The sequence below is a fragment of the Drosophila teissieri genome, chromosome 2L, assembly GCF_016746235.2.
Source record: "Drosophila teissieri strain GT53w chromosome 2L, Prin_Dtei_1.1, whole genome shotgun sequence".
NCBI classification, from domain to species: Eukaryota; Metazoa; Arthropoda; class Insecta; order Diptera; family Drosophilidae; genus Drosophila; species Drosophila teissieri.
In genome coordinates this window covers 9,997,214-10,021,155 of record NC_053029.1, presented here as the reverse complement: position 1 = coordinate 10,021,155, position 23,942 = coordinate 9,997,214, and the positions used below count along the sequence as shown (strand labels likewise).

At 40.1% G+C, this 23,942-nt stretch overlaps 9 protein-coding genes across 10 annotated transcripts; 3 read left to right on the top strand and 6 right to left on the bottom strand.

The window, feature by feature from the left end:
• Positions 1 to 669: 669 nt before the first annotated feature.
• On the bottom strand, positions 670 to 2,025 carry LOC122622300 (outer mitochondrial transmembrane helix translocase). Its single transcript, XM_043800651.1, has 2 exons — positions 1,738 to 2,025; positions 670 to 1,677 (listed from the first exon to the last, which is right to left on the bottom strand). The coding sequence occupies exons 1-2, from the start codon at positions 1,917 to 1,919 to the stop codon at positions 750 to 752; spliced, it is 1,110 nt and encodes a 369-aa protein (XP_043656586.1). The 5' UTR covers positions 1,920 to 2,025; the 3' UTR covers positions 670 to 749.
• A 136-nt stretch (positions 2,026 to 2,161) lies between these two features.
• LOC122625918 (phenoloxidase-activating factor 2) lies at positions 2,162 to 4,924 on the bottom strand. The gene is made up of 4 exons (XM_043805978.1): positions 4,773 to 4,924; positions 3,228 to 3,639; positions 2,907 to 3,162; positions 2,162 to 2,845 (listed from the first exon to the last, which is right to left on the bottom strand). The coding sequence occupies exons 2-4, from the start codon at positions 3,633 to 3,635 to the stop codon at positions 2,238 to 2,240; spliced, it is 1,272 nt and encodes a 423-aa protein (XP_043661913.1). The 5' UTR covers positions 3,636 to 3,639; positions 4,773 to 4,924; the 3' UTR covers positions 2,162 to 2,237.
• Positions 4,925 to 5,271: 347 nt separating this feature from the next.
• Positions 5,272 to 6,426, top strand: LOC122625919 (ubiquitin thioesterase otubain-like). The gene is made up of 3 exons (XM_043805979.1): positions 5,272 to 5,484; positions 5,555 to 5,854; positions 5,914 to 6,426. The coding sequence occupies exons 1-3, from the start codon at positions 5,410 to 5,412 to the stop codon at positions 6,325 to 6,327; spliced, it is 789 nt and encodes a 262-aa protein (XP_043661914.1). The 5' UTR covers positions 5,272 to 5,409; the 3' UTR covers positions 6,328 to 6,426.
• Positions 6,427 to 6,498: 72 nt separating this feature from the next.
• On the bottom strand, positions 6,499 to 9,228 carry LOC122625916 (putative uncharacterized protein DDB_G0288537). The gene is made up of 5 exons (XM_043805977.1): positions 8,995 to 9,228; positions 7,855 to 8,777; positions 7,185 to 7,322; positions 6,921 to 7,126; positions 6,499 to 6,838 (listed from the first exon to the last, which is right to left on the bottom strand). Exons 2-5 carry the CDS (start codon positions 8,770 to 8,772, stop codon positions 6,697 to 6,699), a joined length of 1,404 nt encoding a protein of 467 aa, XP_043661912.1. The 5' UTR covers positions 8,773 to 8,777; positions 8,995 to 9,228; the 3' UTR covers positions 6,499 to 6,696.
• Positions 9,229 to 9,720: 492 nt separating this feature from the next.
• LOC122626241 lies at positions 9,721 to 10,556 on the bottom strand. Its single transcript, XM_043806429.1, has 2 exons — positions 10,351 to 10,556; positions 9,721 to 10,209 (listed from the first exon to the last, which is right to left on the bottom strand). Exons 1-2 carry the CDS (start codon positions 10,508 to 10,510, stop codon positions 9,755 to 9,757), a joined length of 615 nt encoding a protein of 204 aa, XP_043662364.1. The 5' UTR covers positions 10,511 to 10,556; the 3' UTR covers positions 9,721 to 9,754.
• Positions 10,557 to 10,926: 370 nt separating this feature from the next.
• On the bottom strand, positions 10,927 to 13,083 carry LOC122623356 (ubiquitin carboxyl-terminal hydrolase 14). Its single transcript, XM_043802472.1, has 7 exons — positions 12,977 to 13,083; positions 12,745 to 12,920; positions 12,583 to 12,687; positions 11,911 to 12,293; positions 11,696 to 11,852; positions 11,575 to 11,640; positions 10,927 to 11,521 (listed from the first exon to the last, which is right to left on the bottom strand). Exons 1-7 carry the CDS (start codon positions 12,990 to 12,992, stop codon positions 10,997 to 10,999), a joined length of 1,428 nt encoding a protein of 475 aa, XP_043658407.1. The 5' UTR covers positions 12,993 to 13,083; the 3' UTR covers positions 10,927 to 10,996.
• A 323-nt stretch (positions 13,084 to 13,406) lies between these two features.
• Positions 13,407 to 16,281, top strand: LOC122611905 (nicalin). The gene is made up of 6 exons (XM_043785316.1): positions 13,407 to 13,663; positions 14,094 to 14,172; positions 14,238 to 14,706; positions 15,051 to 15,233; positions 15,295 to 15,723; positions 15,787 to 16,281. Exons 1-6 carry the CDS (start codon positions 13,507 to 13,509, stop codon positions 16,150 to 16,152), a joined length of 1,683 nt encoding a protein of 560 aa, XP_043641251.1. The 5' UTR covers positions 13,407 to 13,506; the 3' UTR covers positions 16,153 to 16,281.
• A 95-nt stretch (positions 16,282 to 16,376) lies between these two features.
• LOC122611904 (proteoglycan 4) lies at positions 16,377 to 19,061 on the bottom strand. Its single transcript, XM_043785314.1, has 6 exons — positions 18,742 to 19,061; positions 18,486 to 18,581; positions 18,356 to 18,428; positions 18,185 to 18,288; positions 17,993 to 18,119; positions 16,377 to 17,934 (listed from the first exon to the last, which is right to left on the bottom strand). The coding sequence occupies exons 1-6, from the start codon at positions 18,912 to 18,914 to the stop codon at positions 16,456 to 16,458; spliced, it is 2,052 nt and encodes a 683-aa protein (XP_043641249.1). The 5' UTR covers positions 18,915 to 19,061; the 3' UTR covers positions 16,377 to 16,455.
• A 2,284-nt stretch (positions 19,062 to 21,345) lies between these two features.
• On the top strand, positions 21,346 to 23,911 carry LOC122611906 (mitochondrial basic amino acids transporter). 2 transcript variants are annotated; one of them, XM_043785317.1, is made up of 5 exons: positions 21,346 to 21,485; positions 21,609 to 21,721; positions 22,605 to 22,713; positions 22,779 to 23,240; positions 23,304 to 23,911. In XM_043785317.1, exons 2-5 carry the CDS (start codon positions 21,680 to 21,682, stop codon positions 23,888 to 23,890), a joined length of 1,200 nt encoding a protein of 399 aa, XP_043641252.1. In that variant the 5' UTR covers positions 21,346 to 21,485; positions 21,609 to 21,679; the 3' UTR covers positions 23,891 to 23,911. The 2 variants fall into 2 exon arrangements, with proteins under 2 accessions (XP_043641252.1, XP_043641253.1); XM_043785318.1 differs by having other exon boundaries at positions 21,357 to 21,485; positions 21,596 to 21,721.
• Positions 23,912 to 23,942: the final 31 nt, after the last annotated feature.

Sequence of the window (23,942 nt, the reverse complement as noted above, 5' to 3'; positions counted from 1 at the left end):
AGCACGAAACATAATTAAAATGCGCGGAAGGAAATTTCTTTGCTTGAAGCCTGAACACTCTACAATTTTTTTAATCATAGAAAAATAATTAAAAAAAAGAAATTCAAAAACTAATTTGTAAATTTATTGTTTATCTAAAATTGATGTATACTTTTATTCATTTTCCATTTCAAATACAAATTTTAAGTTTTGACATTCTTTCATATATATTTTGTCAAATTACAAGACTTCCTGAAGTGTTTATTATAAATGTATTTAGTTCTTAAGTAATAGTTTATGCCCAGTGTGACGACTGAAATACCGTCAGAAATAAACTAACTTATTTAAAGAGAATAAAACTACACAAGTTTACATATATTTTTTACGATTGAAAGCTCGCGGTCGCGTGACGCAAGTTGTGTGTGTGTTTGAAAAAGTGTACAAGTGCAATATCTTTATAAATGTTTGAAATTTCTCTAGGTGAATATTCCAAAGAAGCTCGTAAATGTAATAATTAAAGTGCATTGAGCTCCACTTTACGGAAATGCTATGGATTGTGTAATTTCCTGCAGTATCCGCTGCAGTTTTCAAGAGTGCAAAAACTGCATTTTCCGGATACCCGATACCCATTTATGATTAAAGAACAGGGTTAATTATCGCAACCTCAAAATGAGCACATCACATTGGAGCTCCTGTCGAAAGACAACTAAAAAGTTTATTATACAAATTTAAGTTGGATATATCGAGTGATTGCATTAACAATGGTGAGCTTAGTCTAACTCGATCCTATTCTCTAAGAATAGGCTTCCCGTGTGCATTTTTGATTCCTTAATTTTTAAGTGCGAGCCTAGCAAATCGTCCATGGTGATGCAGATGTTATTACGATCAAGCGCTGCAGCAGATGGATCACTGGAAGTGATGAGCTGCCTCATCCTGTAAACTGAAGCATTTCGGCACATTTCTCGAAGGTCTGAGCCCGAGAAGCCATTTGTGAGCTTGGACAAGCGATTCAAGTCGACATCCCGACTTATCTCCTCCGATTGCAGGATCAACTTTAGGATGTCTTTTCGTTGAGTCTCGGAAGGTAGGCCAATGTGAAATTGGGCTGGCATACGGCGGACAATGGCCTTGTCTAGATCCTGCGGTCTGTTCGTGGCTCCCATTACAATCACCGTCGAGTTAGTGTTCGTGCTGAGGCCATCCCACAGCATCATGAACTGGGTCTTCATCATGGCGGTAGCCTCGTGGTCGTTCGTGTTTCGCGATCGTAGGAATGAGTCAATTTCGTCAATAAAAATAATGCATGGCTCGATTCTCGATGCCAGCGAAAAGACGGCGGAAGTCAATTTCTGGGATTCCCCGTACCACTTATCGGTGAGAATGGCAACGTCCAAATTGATAAAGCGCATTCCCGCCTCCTTTGCCGTCGCCTTCGCTATCAGCGTCTTTCCACAGCCCGGTGGCCCATGGAGCAGGACGCCTTTGGGCGCCTGCCACAGCTTCGAATGCTTAAAGAGATCCTTGTGCTGGACCGGCAGCACCACTGATTCCCGGAGCTCCTGAATGACTGCATCCAGACCGGCGATATCGGACCAACTGACTGTTATGTCGGCGGGAACAACAAGATGTGACGCAATCATAAGTTCGTAGTCGTTAAATTCTTGCGCGTTTAGTTTAAAGCCCTCCTGCTCGGCCAGCCTGCATGTCAAGAAATCGGTTTACACATGTATAACAAAAATTTATAAGCTTAATAGAAACCTCTTCAACTGCTCTTCGGCCAGAATTTTGGCTTTTTTCTTGTTTTTGCTAGTCGGGTCCATCTGGTTCATCATCCATTTTACCGAATAGTATGTGATCAGTGAGGCCACAGACAGGCGAACAAGTACCTGGAATATCTGGCCCTTGCTTAGCTCTACTCCTCCAAGCCCGAAGTTATCCATGTCCCTGCAGATATACTAGTCAAAGCAAATTTGTTAGCTTAGACGAATCTAATCTTTTTGTTCTTATTCCCCATGCACACAGACGCCAGTGTGACCAAGTGCTGGAATTGAAAATATCATTAACAAGCAATGGGGGTGTTCAACCGTGCTGCCCACTCGGGTATATTTTTGTAAGCCTGTTCTTTCCCACTGTTTCGAGAGAGTATTCCACTCACAGTAAAGTTAAAATAAAAAGCGAAATATAAGTTTGAATATTAACATATTGGGCATATATTAAGTGAGAGCATTGATATCATTTTAAATTTTCACAGTTTGCTCTTAGGGTGTATAGTGCCTAGGGTCAATATTCCAAATCTTCAACTTGGAGTCGATCCAAGGACGAAGTTTGGCCACGTTGGCGTACACTCCCGGAATGTTCTCCTCGCCGCATCCGATTCCCCAGGCGACAATGCCGGCTGACTTGAAGCGGTCCTTCTGGCCAGCGATTGGACACACCAGTGGGGAGCCGCCATCGCCCTTGCAGGTGTCCTTATCTTTTTCACCGCCGGCGCAAATAAAGCTGTCGTGCAAAATAAAGTGTCTGCCGAGGCGAGTTTCGCGCAGATTCGTCTGGCACTGCTGATTGGGCACCACGGGCATGTCCACCTTCTTCAGGATGACCTGGTATTCGCCATCCTTGCCGAACTTGTTCTTGCCCCAGCCGGTGGCAAAGCAACGATCGAAATCGAAAGTATCACCCACGTTGGGCAGGCAAACGGTCTGGATGTTCTCCTGAAGGGTAAATGGACCTTCCAACAGCATCACAGCCACATCGTAGTGTAGGGATCCCTTGCTAAACTGCTCATGGTAGATGATTTCCCTCACATAGCGGTCCTCGTGATTTCTGATCTCTGTCTGCGTTTGCGTATCCCATTCGCCAGCTCTCACTAAAATCGTCCGTTTACAATTATACTCAAATCCTTGATAAATGGATCCTAATGTACTTACCAATAATGCTACTTGGCTGTTTGTTGTGAACGCAATGAGCCGCGGTCAGAACCACATTGGGAGCTAGGAGAGCTCCACCACATTCGTACAGGTTAAGTTTGCCTTCTTCACGCAGAATGGCCAGCATCCAGGGGAATTCGCCGAACTCGGCCTCCTGGTTGACAGCTCCAGTGATTTTAAAGCCGACACCGTTGGGATTCTGGTATCCGCAGCCTTCAGGATGATCTGGTTTTAAATCGAAAATCGGTTCTTTTTTCTTTACAAATAGAAAAGGACGAGTTCAATTTAATTTATCTGAGATTTCTTATGGGTATGTGTTACCTTGTTGGGTAGATCACAACACAGATTCAAGTAGTTTTTGCACTCCGAGTTCGAGCCCGTATCAATTCGAATATCTATGATACCTTCGCCATCGGTGTTAACCGTGTTATTTGCACACAACCAACGGGGAACACACTCCTTCTGATCGCCACAGGACTCGTACTGAGCAGATCCGGATCCTCCGTTCTCGGATCCTGTGTTACCGGACGAATCCTTAGGGTTCACTACGGGAGTGGGGTTGGGATTGGGATTCGGATTGGGATTGAGACTGGGAATCGGATTGGGAGTGGATGATGCTGTGGGATCGTCGGTTTTGAAGATGTCCGATATCAGTTTGTCCAAGGAAGTGTCCTGCGCTCCACACGAAAATATGCCCAGGCATATTACTAGGCAATTCAGTAAAATCATATTCCTGGAAAGCAAACAAAAATATGTATCATGTTACTCTTTACTTATTCATTCAAGTAAACATAATTAAGGTCAATAAGCTTATTTATTCGCCGAATAAAGTGAAGACAAGGTAAGCAAAGTGAGTAAAGCTCGGGTATTGGCGATATAACGACTGTTGTTATTGCTGGAATATCGCACTTAAACCGGAAAATGGTAAATGTAAGTCCCCCAAACAGAAATACATATTTAAATGAAAGGCAGATGCGGATGCGAATACTTTAATGTTTATGCGGCGAACAATTAACCTATATAATTAACTTTAGAATGTATTGTCTTATCACTTAGGCTACGCTTTCTTTTTTGAGCGCATTTGAATAGATGAATACTAAAATTTTAAACAAATATATACTCAGATTGCCTCATTATCATCCCTGATTGCTTTTTTTGTTTTTATATGACTTTTGGCGATAAGAAATCCCTGTAGTTACAGGCATATAAATGCTGATGTATTGTGGTGGGTCAATTTTCGACATCAATGAAGGAAGAGAACTTATGGCAGCTATTTAATTATTCCTAACACACACAAATAGTTTTTAATTTTTAATTGAAATTTATCCATTTTCTCAGGTATACAATTTAACACTAATAATAAGTTGTAAGCACACTAATTAATTTTCATTTAAACACATAAGATTCACGACCAATCCACCATTATCTCTGCCTTTATCGCTTACAATGAGTTCCTTGCAAATAAAATAGTTAAATAACTGGTTTTAGTTTCGAGTAAACTTTGCATTATACAATTCTTCTTCATTAATATATATGTATGTATATGTATATATAGATGTACTCCTATAGGCTCTGATTTGTGCTCATAAAAGTACGTGAGGCAGAGCTGTTTTGTACACTGTTTATTGAACTTTAACATCTTTTAGATTGATTAAAATAATACGTATATACACATGTACATATATAGCTGAAAGACATTCATATATGATATGTAAATGTGTTGTAGATGTCACAGAACATAGAAAGCAATAAAAGAGTGAACACCTGCAGATAACTCCTTAACTGAATTACACATTTTTATTACGTTAAAGTGAGTTTATCTTTATTAAGTATAAAGTATAAGTATGCTCTCTAGGTAAGACTTACTTAACTTATTATTTTAGCGGCACGTTCGCTAAACAATGAAGAAAACACTCAACTGATTTGATTTCTGATTGAATCTTAAGTGTAAGCCGATGATCTTCTGACGAGAAGCTTTAAAAGCTGGTTCCAATTGAAGTTCCCAGCTTACGTTTTACACAGCGGAAAACCGGTTCGAAGTTTCTACACTTTATACATTTAAAGTAAATAAAAGTACAAACATGAAGTACATATATTGGAGTCATAGAACATTCTTATTATTACCTAAACATTATGTTTTTATTAAATGCCATGTTATATCCGATTTTGCAAATAATTTTTTACGATACATAGCTTAAAATTTTGTATATAGATAGATGATACCCTTAATATAGATAATTCCATAGGTTTTATAATTTAAACATTTTTTAATCACAAACCACTTAAAGGAACAACTGGAATTGAAAACCGATAACGATAGCCGTGCGATAAAATCAAAAGCATCAGTGTGTCCGTGAGTTTCAATTCCAAGCCTGTGTGTGTGCTATTCGATGCGCTTACACATACATATGATGAACAGGAATTCTTTTTAGTTCATCAAATGAATACAAAGTTGTAAATTGAAAGAAAACGCCGATCCCAATTTTTCAGTATTTACAGAAACATGGAGCCGTTTACCCAAAATGACGGCAATCACGACGAGTTAATAATTCAGCAGAAGCGGGATATCGAAAAAGAGGTGAGTCTGCAGAAATACACACAATAGCGACAATGAACCGAGCAATAATGCAGAATTTCAATAATTGCAGATCAGCGAGACGACTCCGTTGGTCAGCGAGCAGTTGCCACTCACCTGCTTGTATGCGGAGTACAGTGGCGACGAGGTCTTCACCGCCAAGATCCAGGATCTGTCCAAAAAGTACAAGTTCATCCGCCGCACCCGCCCCGATGGCAATTGTTTCTTCAGAGCCTTCGCCTACTCATACTTGGAGTACTTGATCTCAAACAACAGTGCCTACCAAGAGTTCAAAAAACTGGCCGAGGAGTCCAAGGAGAAGCTCGTTCAGCTGGGATTTCCCAGTTTTACATTGGAGGACTTTCACGAAACTGTATGTTCACACGCACAAATGCGAATACCCTATGCTTATACCGCTATCTGTTTGCCTAGTTTATGGAAGTCATCCAGCGGGTTAGTCCCGATAATCCAGGTGGACACAGCACGGTCCAAGATGAATTGCACAAAATCTTTAATGAGCAGGGATACTCAGACTACGTGGTGGTTTACCTACGTTTGATCACCTCGGGAAAACTGCAGGAGGAGGCCGACTTTTACCAAAATTTCATTGAGGGCGACCTCACCATTGAGGCGTTCCGCCATTTGGAAGTGGAACCGATGTACAAAGAGTCGGATCACATCCACATCATCGCGCTCTGCACCGCCCTCGGTGCTGGAGTTCGTGTTGAGTACTTGGACCGTGGAGAGGGCGGCACTGTAAAGGCCCACGACTTCCCCGAGGGAAGTGAGCCCAGAATTTACCTGATATATAGACCAGGCCACTACGATATACTGTATCCAAATTGAATTGCTCTCAATAGTTTCTAGCAAACGAAACGATTTATGTATATAAGATGTATAATAAATTACCATTTATTTGCATATATAATGGATAATTCACCCCAATCGCTTCTGTTTTGGATTTCTGAATCTGTGGAATTGTAAGCCCGGCAATGGAAAAAACGCGCATTTTACACATATCGTAGATGTTAATTTATTTAAACACTAATCTTTATTATTTGATTTGAACGATTGTGATAGTGACATAATGAAATTGTCTAATGTTTTATAAAATATTAAGTTTTATTAACGGTACTTCGCCATCATTTCATCGGGAAATTTCTGGCGATGCGCAGACAGTGAGAGGTTGACAATAATCTCCCGGTCGTCCATCCGTCAGGCGCCTCCACAGTATGATTTAATTGTAGGATGATATTGACCACAAGATTTCAGCTCAGTAAAGACTTCAGTAAAAAATCCAGGCTCAGCATTGATTTTAAGCATTTTATCACTTAGCTTGTTTACAATGACGAGGCACCTATACGTTACATTAAAGATTGTGATGCAAATGAAAAGTGCTTCATGTAGACACATGGAGAAGTATTCTTTATTTTTCTTACCTGTCCCAAAACTTTTCCTTCGAGTCTTCAACCAAAAACGGTTTGAGAGGATAGCTGATTTCATTGCCCATATACGAATAAGACAGATACAAACAGGTGAGTACCGAAGCCTGAAGATCCGATTCCTTGCTTTCTTCACCGCTGACCAACTCGCGAACCAGCATGTAGACAAACACCACATTGGCTGGGTTTATGAACGCCACATCCTGGGAACAAAACATGTTTTTATTGTTTGATTGATATGCAGGAGAGGAGCTACATTACCTGCCATCCTTGGAGCAAAAGGCTGCGATCCACAGCTCTGAGCCACATGACTGCATCCCCAGCATCGAAGTTGTTTAGCCTCTGACAACGACAGTGCAAAAACATTCCCAAGCACTTAAGCAATTCCGAAGTGGAGGCCTGTGAGGTGTTCGAAAAGTTTGTTAACAATCCTAAGCAAAACAAAATAGTCAACCCATTTAATCTCTTGTTTAGAGAGCTAGCTGAATTATAAAATCTATTGGTTCGCATATAAAGGGAAATCTAAACGTAGATACTAAAATCAGATATGATCTTTGATGTTAGGGAAGTACCATATAGGGTGACGGAACTGTCGTTTTAGGATGCAAAGTTTTTTAAAAGTATACATATGTAAGTGCTTAAAAAAACATTTGTGTAAGGCTTTGTCAAAATTTTCCAGGATGGCCATGACCCTAAGTAAAATGTCTTATTTCGCATTTCGTTAAAAATTAATTATGAAACAAAACAAAGTAATATTTAAAAATGTCAGGATTCGATTTTGATTATGTGATGTGGTGGTTAGGGTCCGTCGAGCAAAAACCCATTAAAAATGTTCCGTTAAAAAGTATGCTACAGAACTTGGTTTCCAAAAGCCACCCCAACTGATATGTTTGGAACTTTGAAGCTAATCGCTAGCTGGTACATTACTTACCTGAATGACGGTCTTGCGTGGGATCTGGTTGGTGTTTTTGATCTGAATGGACGAGGCCTGGACTTGCTGGGGCAGGCTGAGCGTCAGGGGCTGTTTCTGGATCAGCTTGTTGTGGTTCGACATGGAGTTCTTGTTGTTGACCTTGACGGGGTCTTTCGCCTTGGAAGGATTCTGCGATTTGCCCGGTGGCCCGGTCATGACCTCCTCCCGGATGTCCTGCACCTGGTTCTGGTTCTGATTCTGATGCTGATTCTGCAGCTGAAGCTGGTGCTGATGCGGATGCGAATGGGGATGCTGGTTGCAGTGCTGCTGGTTGTGCTCCTCGATGCGGTTGCAGTGCAGCTGGATGTTGCGATTCTTGTCCGAGGAGGAGGCGAACGAGGACTCCAGCAGCTGGGCCTTGAAGCAGGCCGTGGGCAGGTTGGCGCACTTGTTCTTGTTCTCGATCTTCTTCTTGTTGTGCGACGTGGAGAGCTTCTTCCATGAGAGCGCATTGATGAAGATCGAATGCTTCTTTAGGTTCTTCTCGAAGGAGCTCTTCTCCGCCTTGAGCACCGAGTTCTCGTTATGCGTGTCCAGGACATTGGTGATGGTGTCCTTCGAGGCGTTCGCCAGATTGTTCAAATTGTGCGAGCTCAGCTGGGTTTGTGTCTGCAGATTGATGTGGACCCCGCCGCCACACGGCCCACCCGGCTGACCAATCACATTCTTGGCCATGGGGTGGCAGGCCGACTTTTTGTTCTCCCGATTCTTGGCATTGTTCAGCTGCTCGTAGGAGAAGTTGTTCAGATGGGAGTCCATGGAGCCAGTGCTGTCGTTCTCGTTCCGCATATCGGTCGAGTGGTTATATTGAAAATTTGGCTGGGACGAGTAGATGGGATGGCGATCCCGCGGATTGAAGCTCAACACCGTTCCCATGATGGCTGCAAGTGCAAATGAGTTGCAAATCAATAATACTGAGACCACGACCCTCGTCGCCCTTCGTTGGTAAGGTTATTTTAAAATATTGATTTTCAATCAAAGTACTCATGCCTCATTCTCATTTAAAGCAGTAATATTGAAAACGAAATCACGCGAAGAAAAACTGCTTAAAATGTAGTTTCTCAAACTTTATTTATGGATACTAGAGGTAGTTTTTACCTTTTTAGATTCGTATTACTCGGGGGAAAAAAAAATCTGCCAAGACTGTTTAAGAATCCGAATATCCTTTCGCAGCAGCTCGATGTTATGCCATTTTTAACGGCTGCATAATTACACTTATCTACGGTATCCGATTGCACTAATCATATATTTTTTAAGCACTAATTTCCACCGTTCACTTGTTTATGAAAACATCTTTTCGCCACAAGCTTATGAAATAAGTACACAGTCTTAAAATCGATACAATGTACTATGCGCAGGCCCACAGGCGAGGGTGGGCACTTTTCCTTTTTGCCCATTTCTGGGCATGCTCAGTGCAGGTGTTTTCCAATTACTATTATTATTACTATGTCCTGGCCGACGAGGCCTGAGTCTATTTTTAGAATACTTGAAATACTTGATGTAAAGAAACTAAGGGAATTGCAATTTTCTCAGATGTATTTGTACTTCCTTCTACCAACTTATTATTGAAAGTCTCTTTTTAGTTTTAAAGGACTTTACAACTTTTTTTCAGAATGAATAGCGTTTTCTTAGTAATCAGACAATAAAAATTAAAATATTTAGACTTAAAATTAGGGGTAGATAACGGGCTTAAAGTTTTTATACATATTTCAGATAAACAGTGTTGTACAACACCCAAAGTCGCTGCCAGTGGTGAAAACGCAATGGTGGTAGGTTTGGGCGCCGACTGACGTCCTTATTTTGAGATATATGCATGGATTCAACTGGTTTTGCAAAGTAATTGTCATGGCAATCATCTTTATTTAACAATTGTAACATAGTCGGGGTTTAAATTTAGTAAGAGCAGGCTTCCTGAGCAAACAACGCAGACGGTTATCGCAAGATCACCCAACAGTGACTGAAGAATAAAGAATATACTGCTAAACTGCTTAATTTTGCTGGTAATATTCGGATTGATGAACATAAGTAACATGGGTCCAACGCTGGCCGGTAAATGGTCTTCTTTATAATATTGCAGGAAAGCCAGCTCCGCAATCACGAAAAGCAGAACGGGAATGAAAACACTGCTGTTTGTATAAAGAGCCAATAGAAATCCAAAGCAAGCCGCTAGCATTATATGAACTCTGCTTTTTAGCCATGCATTTCGTTTCGAGATTTTCGGCGGTGGAGGTTGTTCTGGAAAAAATGAACGCCTTATTGGAATATCCGGCTCTACCTCTGGATCGGAATATTGCGTATTTGTGGGTTCACCATCTGGAATTAGGAAATCATAAACATTAATAGATGTGCAGCTTTGCTTACGCCTAATATAAGCATATAATACAATATTATTATGTACAATGTACATACATACATACACATATGTATGTATGTAGATAGAAGATCATGTGTTACCGAGGTTTTCATTCTGAAACGCCGCCGACGCTCTGCCATTCAATTTGTCCAGTCGTGCCTTGGATGCCTCCAATATTTTCTTTCTGCGCAATTCCCGCCGTAAAGCGATCGATTGCTGTGTAGAATTTTCATTTGTTGTTCCTGTTTCATTACTATCCATATTTATAATTTTTGCAATTTGACAATATGGGTGTGACCCTTTTGCTGTAAAATACCTTGTCGCGCATGTCAAGGTAACGCCGACGAACAGATTGGAAACGAACCACTGTTCTTACTTTAAAACTGTAATACCCGTTATTCGTTGAAAAAAGAGAAATACTAAAATATACGAAAATTTAAAAGTACGTAACGGATAAAATAATTCGTTTTCTACCCAGCAGTTTTTAAATGCTTGGTTTTGATTGGATCTGCATGACTCGATCTTCCTTTCGCTGAATTGCCCAGGTATCAGATAGTCGAGGAACTTTCACATCCAAAGCCTCAAGTGCAAAAAACAATTTTAGTTCAGAATTATGCCATTAAGATCTTAATGGAACCTAATGAACAATTAACAATTTAATTTAATTAAGTCCACCCTTAAGGTTTTGGTTATTTATTCAGAATTATTATATTAACAATACAAATGAAATGACGTTAACACAATTACTTATAGTTTCTCCAAACGTCTGGGGGCATATAACAGGACGTAGGCGCAATGCCAGTCTCCACCGCCGGAAAGCCGCAAAATCTCGTCCGTGGCCACTGCAGAGACCTCATCATCATCGAACTTGAACCACACATCGCCGCTGGAGCGAACCCAGGCCACATAATGGCCCGATGAACTCGAACGACCCTTGTGCGTGAGCACCGCCTGCAGCGTATAGTATCCCGAATTGTTGCTGCCCAAGTCGTCGTCGAACCAGAACTGCTCGTATTTGACGTCCTTTTTCTCTTCGTTGGGTTCATTGCGTTTGACCACGTCAACTTCCATTTTCTTGTCTTCAAGATCCTTGAATTTCGAGCGCATTGGACAGAGCTTGTTTTGCAATTCGGGAGTACACAGCTCAAAGGCATCAAAGTCCATGGGGAATTTTATATCCTTCAACACCTTGGCATTAATGCCCTCCTTTCCTTTGTATTGAAAGCGAACGAATTGCACGGTGAGATAGGCTGGAAGTCGGCTCACCAAGTACTAAAACATAATAATGTTAGTTCCGTAACGCAAACATTAGCTAGAATCCTTACAGTTCGAATGTACTTTGCATCACGTCCTAGGGATTCCGATTTTTTCATCAGCTGCTCTTTCATTTTCTGAAAATGTATCGAAAAATTAGCGCTACTTAAAAGTACCCACGATTTCACTTACAGATTTTAGTCCGCTCTGCATGTACTTCACATCCATGGAAATGAAGCAACTTAACTGCAAGAAATTTTCGCTTGTTACTGTTGAAGGTTCATCGGGATCCTCCTCTGAACTCATCTTAACTTCAAAAGTGCCACCAAAAAACTGATCGATGAACGAGCTAAAAGTGAAATACCTCATAAATATTGTGGAAAAAATCATAAAGGTTGTGTGCTCACCTGTGCCTTTTCTGGACAGTATTCGATGGTTCCTGGTTGGTTGGCCGCAGTTTTTGCTGCAACATTTTCAGGATTTCCGCCCAGCACTCATTGGCGTCCTGCTGCCTGTATGTGCCATTTTCGCCAGTCTGGGCGAATTGCGGCGATGCCCGGTGCAATGCCTGCAGTAGCACAATTGGCGTCACGGTTGTGCCCTTCTCCATTTGAGCAAATATAGACTTCATGGCAGACGATATGGAAAATGCGGTCGACATGGTGTCGGTTCCATCATGACTGAAGGTGCTCAGGGCAGTACGGAGCTCGGGCACTGCGTTTAGGCACTGAACAGTGGCGTTCATGTAGCACGTATTGCCCAGATTGGTCAGCCCAGCAGGTAGACGCATCTGAAAAGATGAATTGCGTCTACTAAACATAGCCAAAACCTAAATATTAAGCTGGGCGTTTACCACTTACATTAAATTCACTGTATTCAAACTAAGCTATATCGATTTTTAATGATCATAACTATCGCTTCAAATAATATCCCAATGTATTTTAATTACTCAGCACATTGATATAATCAATTACTAACTACATGTTTTAAAGATCAAACCCTCTTAAGGATCTAATAAATATTCAGGTGGGTTGAACCTAGGACTTTTCCATTTTTACTATAACTTCCTAAATACCTACCGCTGTGGCGGCTTCAGCTTCATTCATGTCCTCAATGAATTTGACCGGAGTGGCGGGCACTTCTGGAACACTTTCCTTGCTGCCCAGCAACAAGACCACAGCGCCCTGCAAAAGAGAGACGGATGCTGGTTAGACGCCAAAAGACCATAGAAGCCCACTTACGTCCTTAATCTGCAGGTTCCACTGATCATCCTTGAGAATGCCGCCCTTGCACATAACTTTCTGGCGATCCGGTTGAACGCCAGTGAGAGCAAACAACTGGGCCTTAAACAATATTGGCTCCTCGTCGGTGTTTACATCGATATCTGTGTAGAGCTCCCGGCCCCACTTCACCTTAACTGAAAGTAGGCTGATGAGTCTGTGCGCAAACAGGAGTTGAAAAACACAATGCTACCTTTAAATGCGGGCATGGCTAAATTTTTCGTTAATAAAAGTTGTTCTTTCTGTAAAATTCAAAGTCATACTAGCCGAAGGAGAGATGCGCAAAACACCGATATTTTTCTGCATTGCTAACTACATTGGGTGCAACAACTATCGTCCAGTTTGAAATACCGGAAAAGGAACAATTTTGCCTACATTGGGAAACGATAAGCAAAGCCATGAAAATAAGTATTTCAACAGATAAGTTCAAAATAAAGTGCAGCTTTTAAATTGTTTACAAAATATAGTTTTAATGAACTAATCAAAATATTTAAATATCTAAAATTCCTATGTTCCAAATAATTGTATTCCCCACAAGATTTGAATTTTGTCTTATTCTGGCATTCCGAAAAGCACAAAAATGCCGTTGTCCGATTGACACACATTTCAACCACCATACACATCGATAAAACAGCTGATAGTTTTCCAAATTCATTTTTACAATAAGTTAATTGCCCACATCGGCAAATTCATTAGAAAAATATTCTATTAAAAAGATAAAAGATGAATGAAGCGGACAGCTTTGCAGAAATATTCAGGGGCGGCTTACCTCACTGCCTTCTGATTGTGTTTTCCATGTTGTTAATATGCTCACCGGTAATGCCGAGCGAATTCGAGGTTATTTCCATGTCCAAATACGATCTAAATGGACAGCATTATGGTATGTAATTAATGCAAAAGTCATATATTAATTATGTAAGTTTATTGTAGATCCCGTCTTGGATATTTGTACACCATTTTTGCGAATCTAAACATAACAATTTCGAGGGTGCTCTGACCCAAATTTTTAAGTGCACCGACGAGGCCTCTTCTTTATTTAATTAGTGCTGTTGAATCTCATTAAAACGAGCTTACGTGTTTTTTATTTAAGTTTTTTGATTACGAATAATACATAGGGATTATAGTGATCAAAAGGGACATTATTTTGTAAGCTCCCGCTCTTTTAATAATTTGTATCACTCTTTAGCTTTCACTAATTATTATTCATATCCGATGTTTTAAGGACTTACTACATTTAACTATATATTACTACTATATAACTACATATAAATGTGAACTGGCTAATTTTTGATAATTTTGATTGTGTATAGGAAGCCGCGTATCTGCAATATCCCTAGAAGCGAGATCTTTGTACTCGTGGAATACTTCTAGGCACTGTGTCCTCACACGGTAAGTATGCACTTTACACTACTGCTCTTTGAAATGTTTTAAACATTGTAAATTATATCAAACAGGTTAACGGACTTGTCAATCCATGACTTCGATAAGTTACGGCAAGGTGCAGGAGGCTTAATTCTCATGTTGCCATCAAATATCCTAAATCTGGATCTAGAAACCAAAGAACTTATAACTATTTTGGAGCAATCGATGCTGACCCACACAGCAGCGGTTCCCATTTACTTCGCTCCATACAACAAAGATTTGGAAAAGATCATCGATGATATTACGTATACGACTACGGATAGTCCGGGTCAAAATCAAACGGCACTGGCCCAATTGGTTGTAACCGTCTCGGCCAACAGATATCACATAAATGTCGGCGGTGGCAGCATTGCGGCCAATAAGAATAGCAAAATTCCCATTATCCATGGCGAGCTATTACCCAATCAATTGGCCCTAAAACCCACGGAATCTGTTGGAGATGGACAAAAACTTCCCGTCATCTTGATAACGGCGAATCTGAAAACCTTTGGTATATATAATGTAAGTAATTTTGTGACTCAGCCAAATCTCCATAGTGATGAATAATTTTCATGTTTTTATCGGAAACTTAAACAAGTGGTATCCAACTTTACAACCTAAAAGAATTTACTAAAAAAAATATGCTTAGTTTCTTCTTCTTAAAAAGTAAACTAAAATATCACGCGGTTATCCCCTTAACATAACTCAAAAACTTTTATTTCTACTTACAAGATAAGAGCTTCTTATCTAAAGATTGTGGTCTTTATCTAAGTGGTTTAATGATTCTAGGGAAAGATTTAAAAGGTCAAAAGAGCTTATCTGAAGTAAATGCACGTCTAATCAAAAATATGATGTCTTATTTCTAGGATTACCCGGTAAATGCTGATGCTGCAGTTTTGCTGGTGCTGATGGAGTTGTTCAGTAAACTGCACTATACATCCAGTATGGCACCCAAGTACCGTCTACGATTTTTGCTTTCGGACGCTGGCGTCCTGCTGAACTTCCAGGGCTCCAAGAAGTGGCTCGAGGTTGATGATAATGCGCTTCAGGTAACAATAACTTAAAAAGCATATAAATATTTGTTTTTATCTGATATGCCATCACTTCTAGAACGTTGAGTTTGTGCTCTGTTTGGACACCATTAGCGAAAGCTTATCCTACACAACAGATAATGCTTTGTACATGCATGTATCTAAGCCACCCAAGGATAAGACCTCTATTAGCAACTTCTTCAAACTCTTGAAATCATCAGCTGAAAAGTATTCGAATGGTCTGGCTGTGGAGGGTGTGCATAAGAAGATCAACCTAGCAGACACCAAGCTGGCATGGGAACACGAGCGGTTCAGCATAAAGCGCTATCCTTCATTCACCCTATCGTCTGTAAAGAGTCCACGCAGCCCCATCCGGACAACTATTTTCAAAAACGACGAGAGTCGTCTTGTGGAACACACTCTCAACACGACGCGAATTATTGCGGAAGCTCTAGCTAGTTTTATGTACAAAGTGGATCCAACCTCCAGCATTTTTGAGGGACAGTTGGTAAGTTTACAATTATTTTGGTTTAACAAGATATTTACATTTACTTTTTCATAAATTTTGTAGGCCATTAAAGAGGAAAACATCTTGCCATACTTTGGTGTTAAATCCATATTGCATAATAACGACGTGAAGGATGCTTTCGAAAAATATCTTAACAATGTTAAGATCATTTACGATAAGCCCGACGCCAGAGACCCAGACTTTATGTTCTATAACGAGAACGAGGTGAAACTGAATGTTTATAGAGTGAAACCGGCGATCTTTGATCTCTTCCTAACTTTCGTCATTGGCGCCTATCTATTGACTGTATTCCTCGCCATACAATATTTCCCCCGATTTTACGATGAAGTTTCCAAGTTAACGAAGGAGGAGCCCGCGGGACAACTCAATGGACACTCTTCTGAACGACTCAGAATGAAATCGCATTAGTAACAAAATGGTATTGAGTAATATATGATTGCGAGTAGGGAAATTTATGTTCAAAATTATTTTTCAAACCTTTTCTAATGCTAATTGAACGATTGTTACTTTAAAGTTAATAAATTCTATAAAACTCTAGAGATTTGACCACGGGTGATGTGGCAATCAAAATATATCCTTCAAATATTTCCTTTTGTGAATGCAATGAAAATAGCTTCGATTATCATAAGTACATTTTTATTTTATTGCGTATAAATTTGGTTTATGTTTAATATAAATATTATTTGTGTACAGCGTAATTTATTGAACTCATTAGCACGAGTCGTTGTTGAAGTTAGAACTAGCTGAGTTATGGGCTCGACTTGGTTTCGGAAGTGGGTTCCAATCCAAGTTTGACGAGGTGGGAGATGACTCCCTGAATTGGCCCTTAAACTTGCTTATCTTGCTTATGAACAAATTACTTTGGGATGGTAGCTCATTGGTATCCGATGTGCTAACTGAAATATTGGCGGACGTCACTTCCTTGGACGATCTATTATTAACGTTATTTAACTCATTGGGATAGTTGTAATTGTTCTCTGCATAGGAGGGTGTTAAATATACCTTTGTGCCCTTCGCCGCGCTTTCGTTTAGAATCTTCTGATTCCTGCTAATGGACTCTAGCACTTCCTTGATGGACTTCTTCTTCCTCATCCTCGGCGTGGGCGTGGAATTTGATTCCCGTTCCGCCGATATGGAAGATCTATAGCGTTCGCTTGTGGGTCTCTCGCCATATCTTACATTATTTTCCAGCTCAAACTCTTCTCTTATTTGTAAAACGTCGCTGGTTGCAGCTGGGATCGGCTGAATTACATTGGCAACTACATGGTTCTCTATTTTCTTTGATATTGCACCATTTGTGTTGGGGGCCTCTTTCTTGGGTAGATGACTAGGAGTACTGGAACTTGTAATGTTCTCTTCGAAAATCTGTGAAATTTGTCTAACCGTGCCAAAAGAATTGGTTTTCCTTTCTTCCACATACGCGTTATCATCTGGCTCAGGATCTGTGCTCAAAGTTTCGGATTCGACGGGCAGTTTGACATGTTCATTGGCAATGAACTGTTGTGTTTTGGATGTGGAGGCGCTACTACTGTCTTTGGAATCTACCAGGACGGCCGATTGCTTGGCAATCTCAGCATATTTCGGAGGCTCTGCCGTTTTCGAAGTTTCCCTAACAACTAAGGGCTCTTCTGTGATGCCCACAGGTATGGCGCCATTTGGCTTTTTGTTGACTTGGCTAACATCGTTATTGGGCTTCTGTTCGCAGCACACTGATATCGGTTCAGAAGAGTGCTTTATGTGGATGCTGGCGATGCACTCGGGTGTTTTGAAAGTGCAGGGATTAGGCTGGCCAGCAGTATTAGGTGTGCGGACTTTTCGTATCTGAACAGGTGTGCTAGGTATTTCGGGCTTATGGGTCTGCTTTATGTGCACGGTGCCATTGCATTCCGGTTTTGGGGTGATGCAGGTATTAGTATTGTTATCGGATTCGGAGATAGTGACCTTTTCCTTATCAATGGCCGTGCTGTATCCATTGGATTGCTTGACACTGATGGTTGGTGGTGCTCTGGATGTGCTGGGGCTGGGTTCGCTATCGGAGGTTGGTGCAGTAATCAAAATTGTTGGTTCATTTGATTTGGGGACCTCCTCTCGAACTTCTTGTTTTATTAAAGATTCTTTTCTGTTGTTAACAAACGCGTCAATTTCAGAGGCAAGAGACTCAATGTCTTTGGTAGCAATGTAATCTTGGACCTAAAAATACGTTTCATATTGAATACGATTGAGCTTTATGTACATGGAGTTGTATTACCACTAGTTTTGGCGGCGGCGGAGCTCTCCTCTTCTTACGATATCTTCGACTGCTCATCGGGGAACTAGGACACGACTCCGGCTGCGACTCGAAGGGATTCGAGCTGGCTAGACTAGATTGCGATAATCTTAAATGGAAACCAATGGTGGTTAATTATCATCACTTTTGGGTATATACGTTGTGTAGATGTACCTTATGCTGTGGTTGTTTGGCGAGGGATATCCGGAAAACTGCGTCGTGCTTCTATACCGATCATTGCGGTTGAAGAACATCCCATTTGAGGACAATGAGTCAGACTAAATGAGCGAAAGGTCAGTGATTAGCATATTTATATGTTATACTTGAGTAAACTTGAGTAATCACCTCCCGTCGTCTATCAATGTCTTGCAGGGATGTGTGACGGTCTCCGCGGAAAACTCTAGAGTTCAAATAGGAACTACATATGTGGGTGTTAATACAAATCTTGGCCAAATTAGCGTATTAATTTACATACTTATCGTTAAGATCTCGTCTAAGAGTGGGCGGGCTCTCCGATGTTTTGTTTATGCCTAATGTTGAAGACTTCTTCTTACGGAAAGAATACGATTTCCTGAAGTAATGAAAGTAAATTACACTAAGTAACATTTAAACGAAAGAAGGGAGCAATGATCTGAGACTTTTCTCATTTTAGTTGACATAAAATGTCGCATTGGGCAAGTTATTTATATATTTTAGGGACTTCGAGGTACCAAACAAACTAAAGAACTCACCACAATTCTTGCAGGTTTCCAATCGACAGACTATGTCTGCCATTTTCGTTCTTCTTTTTGCTGAACCCAAAAAATCTGAGGCGTTTGTGATTATCATCTTCGTAGAATGGATTCAGGTGTTCCGGGTAGTTGTATATGGATATGTGACTAGTGTTCCTCTTGTTCCAACTCATTGTGAATCAGTGATTACGCCCGCCGTTAGTAAATCTAATATAAAAAAATAATAAGTTGACAAGTTATATATTTTCAAAACAATTTATGTGTGCACTTTGCCTTTGATGAGGTTTTACATACATAAATATGTGTATACGAGGGCGGTCAAAAGCTTATTCCTAGTTGTTTTTCGAATACCATATACCCCTGATCTTTGTAATGATCACCTATAAATATAATCATCAGCATGACGACATACCTAACTACCTATTGATGGGTGCAGTACGTTTCTACACACAAACCCGGTTTTGCGGCCTTCAAAATTGGTTATATGAACTAAAAAGTATATGTATATGGTCAATCAATCGTAAATGTTATACAAAATTATTGGGAAATTAGCACTACTGCAAAAATTAGGCGATCAAAGCAAAGAATTTTCAGACACACCCAAACAAAATTCGACTAACCTTTCCATGGAGTTTTTCTCCTTATCATGCTCTTATCAGGTAACCAAGTGCTACAATTATAATTATGCAATTACTGTTGACTTTCTTTCGATTTTCAGAGGCAAATTAAATGTCAACGTTGCTAACTGATTAACTGATTAAGCAGGTGACGAATCACAGTTACCAAGATACTTCCAAAATGAAAACAATGGCAACATTTCCCAATAAAACAAAATCATACATATATCTTTTTTTGAAATGTGCTTTTGTTTATATGAGAGTGTTTCGAGGCTACATACATATAATATATATATAATGAGTATACTTATGACATGTATCTGTGAACATGCGAATTCACGAGTTTTCGTTTAGAAAATATCATTTTAATTAGAATAAAATAGGGTTTCTTGGGCACAGAAACTGACTGAATGCACTTCGCAATAAAATACACTTTTTAAACTACATATGTAAGAATATTGATCATTTGGAGTTTATTTAATGCATGATATTGCATTTATGGTTTCCCGTTTAGTGATATCTAAAAGGTTTCTGAGTATGATATTATTAATTTGAAGATTTATTTCCGTTTCCTCAGGATAGAGTAGTTCTGATGGGTTGAGTTCTGTTGGGTCGGGGATCCCTGGACAATTAGCAGATACACGTCTATGAAGATGAGCTAGAGATCGGCGCGTGTTAGGCACGATCTATTGGAATGATCATATATGAATGCACACATCGCACCGAAATCTTAAGAATAAATATTATATCGCACTGTTGACACATTTCGTATATTGATTATCTGGAATCATATGATGGAACGCACTGAAGTTTGGCCATTTTTCCGGTGCCTTGTATTTATTTAGTTATGTCAACTGTTGGACGAGAGATTATATTGTTTTAGATATCATAAAGCTTTTCGCTTTCGCCAATTCAACAGGTGAAAAGTGATCACGCACGAAGTTTTTATTATGGGGCACGCGCACGTCACTAATGTGAGATCATTTAGATTATTTTAAACACAAACAAATACACACTTTTCAATAGGCATGCACATAGATCGGCCGTATAAACATTCGCGTTATATAAAGAATTTTCCCCTTTGTATCCATTTACACATTAACCATCGCACATATGCCTTGGGTACAGGTACACACTTGGGTACGCACGGGTACACACGGGTACACATGGGTACAATGTAGATAAAAATATACACAGGTATGCCCGAGGAGGATTGGTAATGTGTTCCAGATCCAGATGACCTCAAATGCTCAGCGCCAAGCTTTTCGCGATACTCACCCACCGAGTTGTACTTTAAGACTAAACGAACTTGATGAACTTTGTATAGAGAGATAGAGAGCTTTGCAACAATTCGAGGGCTTTTTTCAAAAGTTATAGTACATGGGCAGCCACAAATGACGAGGCAAACGAATGTGACGATTCTATTATGATCGTTATGGTGGTCGGTCGATTGGGGCAGACAAAAGTGCCATCTACAGAACCAAACTTAAGATCATATGGCTGCATTCTAGACACTCTAAGGGAAGCTAAAACAAAACCATGTATTCAGCAAAACTCAAATAGACATGACTAACTCCCATGGAAATATTTCGGCTGTATACCCAACTGGGTGTATTCGATTGTGTATTACCTCATGGATTTTTATTCTTTTTCAGATATACTATGAGTTCGGACGACACCTTATATACACATTGATAGGTGATAGGCACACAAAATATGGCTGTAAATTTTAAAGTTGTATGCCTATGGAGTCTAATATAATAAAATGAGTTTACCATTATTCATATTATTCTCTTGTTTTAACGGCGATTTTAAATATTTCATTTTGGGCATTAAGATAAATAAATTATTCATCATTTTATTTGATCGTTTGTGATTTAGATCAGGGGTATACTCACTACAAAAAAGTTATTTTGAAAAATGTACACTACTTTATCTGAATTAAGTAGCTTAAATCGAATTGGAATGAAACATTCTTTCAGTAAATATAAAAGATAAGCCAAGTTCCCGAAAACAAAGTGGGCTTGTCATAAATAACACAGTTTTGAAATGCAAACATTATTGTTGACAAATTATATATTTTTTCTACGATAATATGGGAAGATATGTCTGTTCCATACGCTCATGGTAAGTATTTACAATATGATTATAGATGGGAACCTTGTTTGTTGGCTTTTGGGCTGAAATCATTGAGTGACTAAGATCCAAATTCGCAACATTCTGACTTTTGATTGAAGTTTTTATTTTTAGCATAAGAAACACTGGCAATCCGTGGTGGCTTAAATTTATTTTGTTCCAGTGTAGAATGTAAAACCGTCAAGATGCATCCAATAACATTTATACCTCGTGTTACCAACGAAAAGGTAAATAAAAGCTGTGTATTATTTAATTAGATTTTCGATCTGATATGTAAACTTTAAGCAGCCTAAGTAAACATATATTTATGCAGTTAGAAACGTTTCCTTCTCTTGATTAGATTGACTCACTCGAATATTAGGTTCTTATCCTCTGCGAAACCCGGACTTGAATAATAATATATTGTTGTTGTTTATAAACTAGTTAATACACTGTTATTAAGTACCCAGAGTCGTTGATGGCCCATGGGATCAGATTTCTAAGAGGTCACATTAATGACATTTTATTTTTAATCTCTTAACACAAAGATTGAGTGGCGACAAATGTGAAAATGTCCATGCTGAGTATTATTACATAATATAGAATAAATATTGATTACATACACAATTTTGAACAACTGGACTATGGAATACCTCAAAAGTAACTTGAAATCAAACGATTGGTTGATGCGAGCCATGAGGTATTGCATTTATAATAAAACTAAAACTTAAAAACTTTTCATACCGCATTGTCTAAAATTTAAGTCCCTACTCCAATAAATTCTGCAAAATACTAAAGTCTATGATGTGAGGTACCTTTTAGTCGCAAGCTGAGCTTACACCTTTGCTTTAAATTGTATGTTTTGAATTAAAATATTAAAAGCGCGTTATCAGTTATTCTAACCTCCGCCAATGAAAATATCATCGCGACAACTGAAAAATTTGTTTGAGACACATGCGACAAAGTTTTTTTGCGAATAGTAGTGAGTATTTCCATATGCGGTGGAGCGCATTGTTAAAAATTAGCATTTAGCTCAATAAAACAATATATAATACTTAATATTGATTATATAATATATGGATTTGTTGTTAAGAAACCAAGTGTGTAACTGCCAAGAACTTTATTTTCTAGGATCCATACCGGAAGAGAGGTTCAGAGATCGGCGACATACAACTGAAGGCCACCTCTGAAACGTTGTCTCCAAAAATGGTTGTGGATTTCGTAGCCGGACTTCTGGGAGGTAAGCTCCTTGAATTTTACACACTCTCCTCCTTCTTTTCAAATACATACCCATTTAAAATCCAGGAGCTGCTGGCGTGCTTGTCGGTCATCCCTTCGACACCGTGAAGGTCCACCTGCAGACCGATGATCCTCGCAACCCCAAATACAAAGGCACATTCCACTGCTTCCGGACTATATTGCAAAGAGACAGCTTTAGAGGATTGTATCGCGGTATTAGCAGTCCCATGGGAGGCATCGGATTGGTGAACGCCATCGTGTTCGGGGTCTACGGAAATGTGCAGCGATTGTCCAACGACCCCAATTCGCTGACGTCCCACTTCTTCGCTGGCTCAATCGCTGGCGTGGCCCAAGGATTCGTCTGTGCGCCCATGGAGTTGGCCAAAACGAGACTCCAATTGTCCACGCAGATTGACCAGGGCATCAAGTTCACTGGACCCATCCACTGCCTCAAGTACATAGTAAAAACCGAGGGTATCAGAGGTGCCTTCAAGGGATTAACAGCCACTATTCTGAGGGATATTCCAGGTGAGTTCGATTTACACGTAACATCGCATTAATGCTCACTTCCTATATCCTCTTTCCGGACAGGCTTCGCCAGCTACTTTGTGTCCTACGAGTACCTTATGCGTCAAGTGGAGACTCCCAGCGTCGTGTACACCCTTATGGCCGGAGGATGTGCGGGCATTTCGTCCTGGCTGGCGTGCTATCCCATCGACGTGGTGAAGACCCACATGCAGGCAGATGCCATGGGCGCGAATGCCAAGTACAATGGCTTCATCGACTGTGCGATGAAGGGCTATAGAAGCGAGGGACCGCAGTACTTCTTTCGCGGCCTAAACTCCACTTTAATCAGAGCTTTTCCGATGAACGCCGCCTGCTTCTTTGTGGTGTCCTGGGTGCTGGACTTCTTTAATGCCAAAAACGGTATGGATTCCGTGATGCACTCCGACCAGCCTCTTACTCTAGTGAACCTGGACAACAAGAGCCAAGCGGATTTGGAGACGACGGCGCCCACGGTTGAGGAAGTGGTGCGCAAAATAATCACGGACAATGCCATGTCCCATCAGTATGTGTCCACTCCTCAGGACGTCGTTCACAGCCACTACACGAGTAGCACAATCAACATTCCCAAGGAATCTAAGGCACGTTTAGCATCCGATTGTAATTTAAAATAAAGTAAAATTCTTTAGTACCTTTATAAACGCGGTTTTTGGCTAATTACTAAAT

Bases quoted from the DNA above. Each gene is read 5' to 3' on its own strand.
- LOC122622300 (XM_043800651.1), bottom strand. From the start codon at position 1,919: ATGGATAACTTCGGGCTTGGAGGAGTAGAGCTAAGCAAGGGCCAGATA. The intron at 1,678-1,737 runs GTTTCTATTAAG...CTTGACATGCAG, and splicing joins GCCGAAGAGCAGTTGAAGAG to GCTGGCCGAGCAGGAGGGCT.
- LOC122625918 (XM_043805978.1), bottom strand. From the start codon at position 3,635: ATGATTTTACTGAATTGCCTAGTAATATGCCTGGGCATATTTTCGTGT. The intron at 3,163-3,227 runs GTAACACATACC...CTATTTGTAAAG, and splicing joins GTTGTGATCTACCCAACAAG to AAAAAAGAACCGATTTTCGA. The intron at 2,846-2,906 runs GTAAGTACATTA...GGACGATTTTAG, and splicing joins ACAGCCAAGTAGCATTATTG to TGAGAGCTGGCGAATGGGAT.
- LOC122625919 (XM_043805979.1), top strand. From the start codon at position 5,410: ATGGAGCCGTTTACCCAAAATGACGGCAATCACGACGAGTTAATAATT. The intron at 5,485-5,554 runs GTGAGTCTGCAG...CAATAATTGCAG, and splicing joins AGCGGGATATCGAAAAAGAG to ATCAGCGAGACGACTCCGTT. The intron at 5,855-5,913 runs GTATGTTCACAC...CTGTTTGCCTAG, and splicing joins TGGAGGACTTTCACGAAACT to TTTATGGAAGTCATCCAGCG.
- LOC122625916 (XM_043805977.1), bottom strand. From the start codon at position 8,772: ATGGGAACGGTGTTGAGCTTCAATCCGCGGGATCGCCATCCCATCTAC. The intron at 7,323-7,854 runs GTAAGTAATGTA...AACACCTCACAG, and splicing joins CACGCAAGACCGTCATTCAG to GCCTCCACTTCGGAATTGCT. The intron at 7,127-7,184 runs GTAATGTAGCTC...TTTTGTTCCCAG, and splicing joins TTTTGCTCCAAGGATGGCAG to GATGTGGCGTTCATAAACCC.
- LOC122626241 (XM_043806429.1), bottom strand. From the start codon at position 10,510: ATGGATAGTAATGAAACAGGAACAACAAATGAAAATTCTACACAGCAA. The intron at 10,210-10,350 runs GTAACACATGAT...TCCTAATTCCAG, and splicing joins GTTTCAGAATGAAAACCTCG to ATGGTGAACCCACAAATACG.
- LOC122623356 (XM_043802472.1), bottom strand. The intron at 12,688-12,744 runs GTAAGTGGGCTT...TCTCTTTTGCAG, and splicing joins GGAACCTGCAGATTAAGGAC to GGCGCTGTGGTCTTGTTGCT. The intron at 11,853-11,910 runs GTGAGCACACAA...TTTCACTTTTAG, and splicing joins ACTGTCCAGAAAAGGCACAG to CTCGTTCATCGATCAGTTTT.
- LOC122611905 (XM_043785316.1), top strand. From the start codon at position 13,507: ATGAATGAAGCGGACAGCTTTGCAGAAATATTCAGGGGCGGCTTACCT. The intron at 13,664-14,093 runs GTATGTAATTAA...GATTGTGTATAG, and splicing joins TCTAAATGGACAGCATTATG to GAAGCCGCGTATCTGCAATA. The intron at 15,234-15,294 runs GTAACAATAACT...CATCACTTCTAG, and splicing joins TTGATGATAATGCGCTTCAG to AACGTTGAGTTTGTGCTCTG.
- LOC122611904 (XM_043785314.1), bottom strand. From the start codon at position 18,914: ATGAGTTGGAACAAGAGGAACACTAGTCACATATCCATATACAACTAC. The intron at 18,582-18,741 runs GTGAGTTCTTTA...TCATTACTTCAG, and splicing joins GGAAACCTGCAAGAATTGTG to GAAATCGTATTCTTTCCGTA. The intron at 18,120-18,184 runs GTACATCTACAC...TTTCCATTTAAG, and splicing joins CCAAACAACCACAGCATAAG to ATTATCGCAATCTAGTCTAG.
- LOC122611906 (XM_043785317.1), top strand. From the start codon at position 21,680: ATGCATCCAATAACATTTATACCTCGTGTTACCAACGAAAAG. The intron at 21,722-22,604 runs GTAAATAAAAGC...TTTATTTTCTAG, and splicing joins CTCGTGTTACCAACGAAAAG to GATCCATACCGGAAGAGAGG. The intron at 22,714-22,778 runs GTAAGCTCCTTG...TTTAAAATCCAG, and splicing joins CGTAGCCGGACTTCTGGGAG to GAGCTGCTGGCGTGCTTGTC.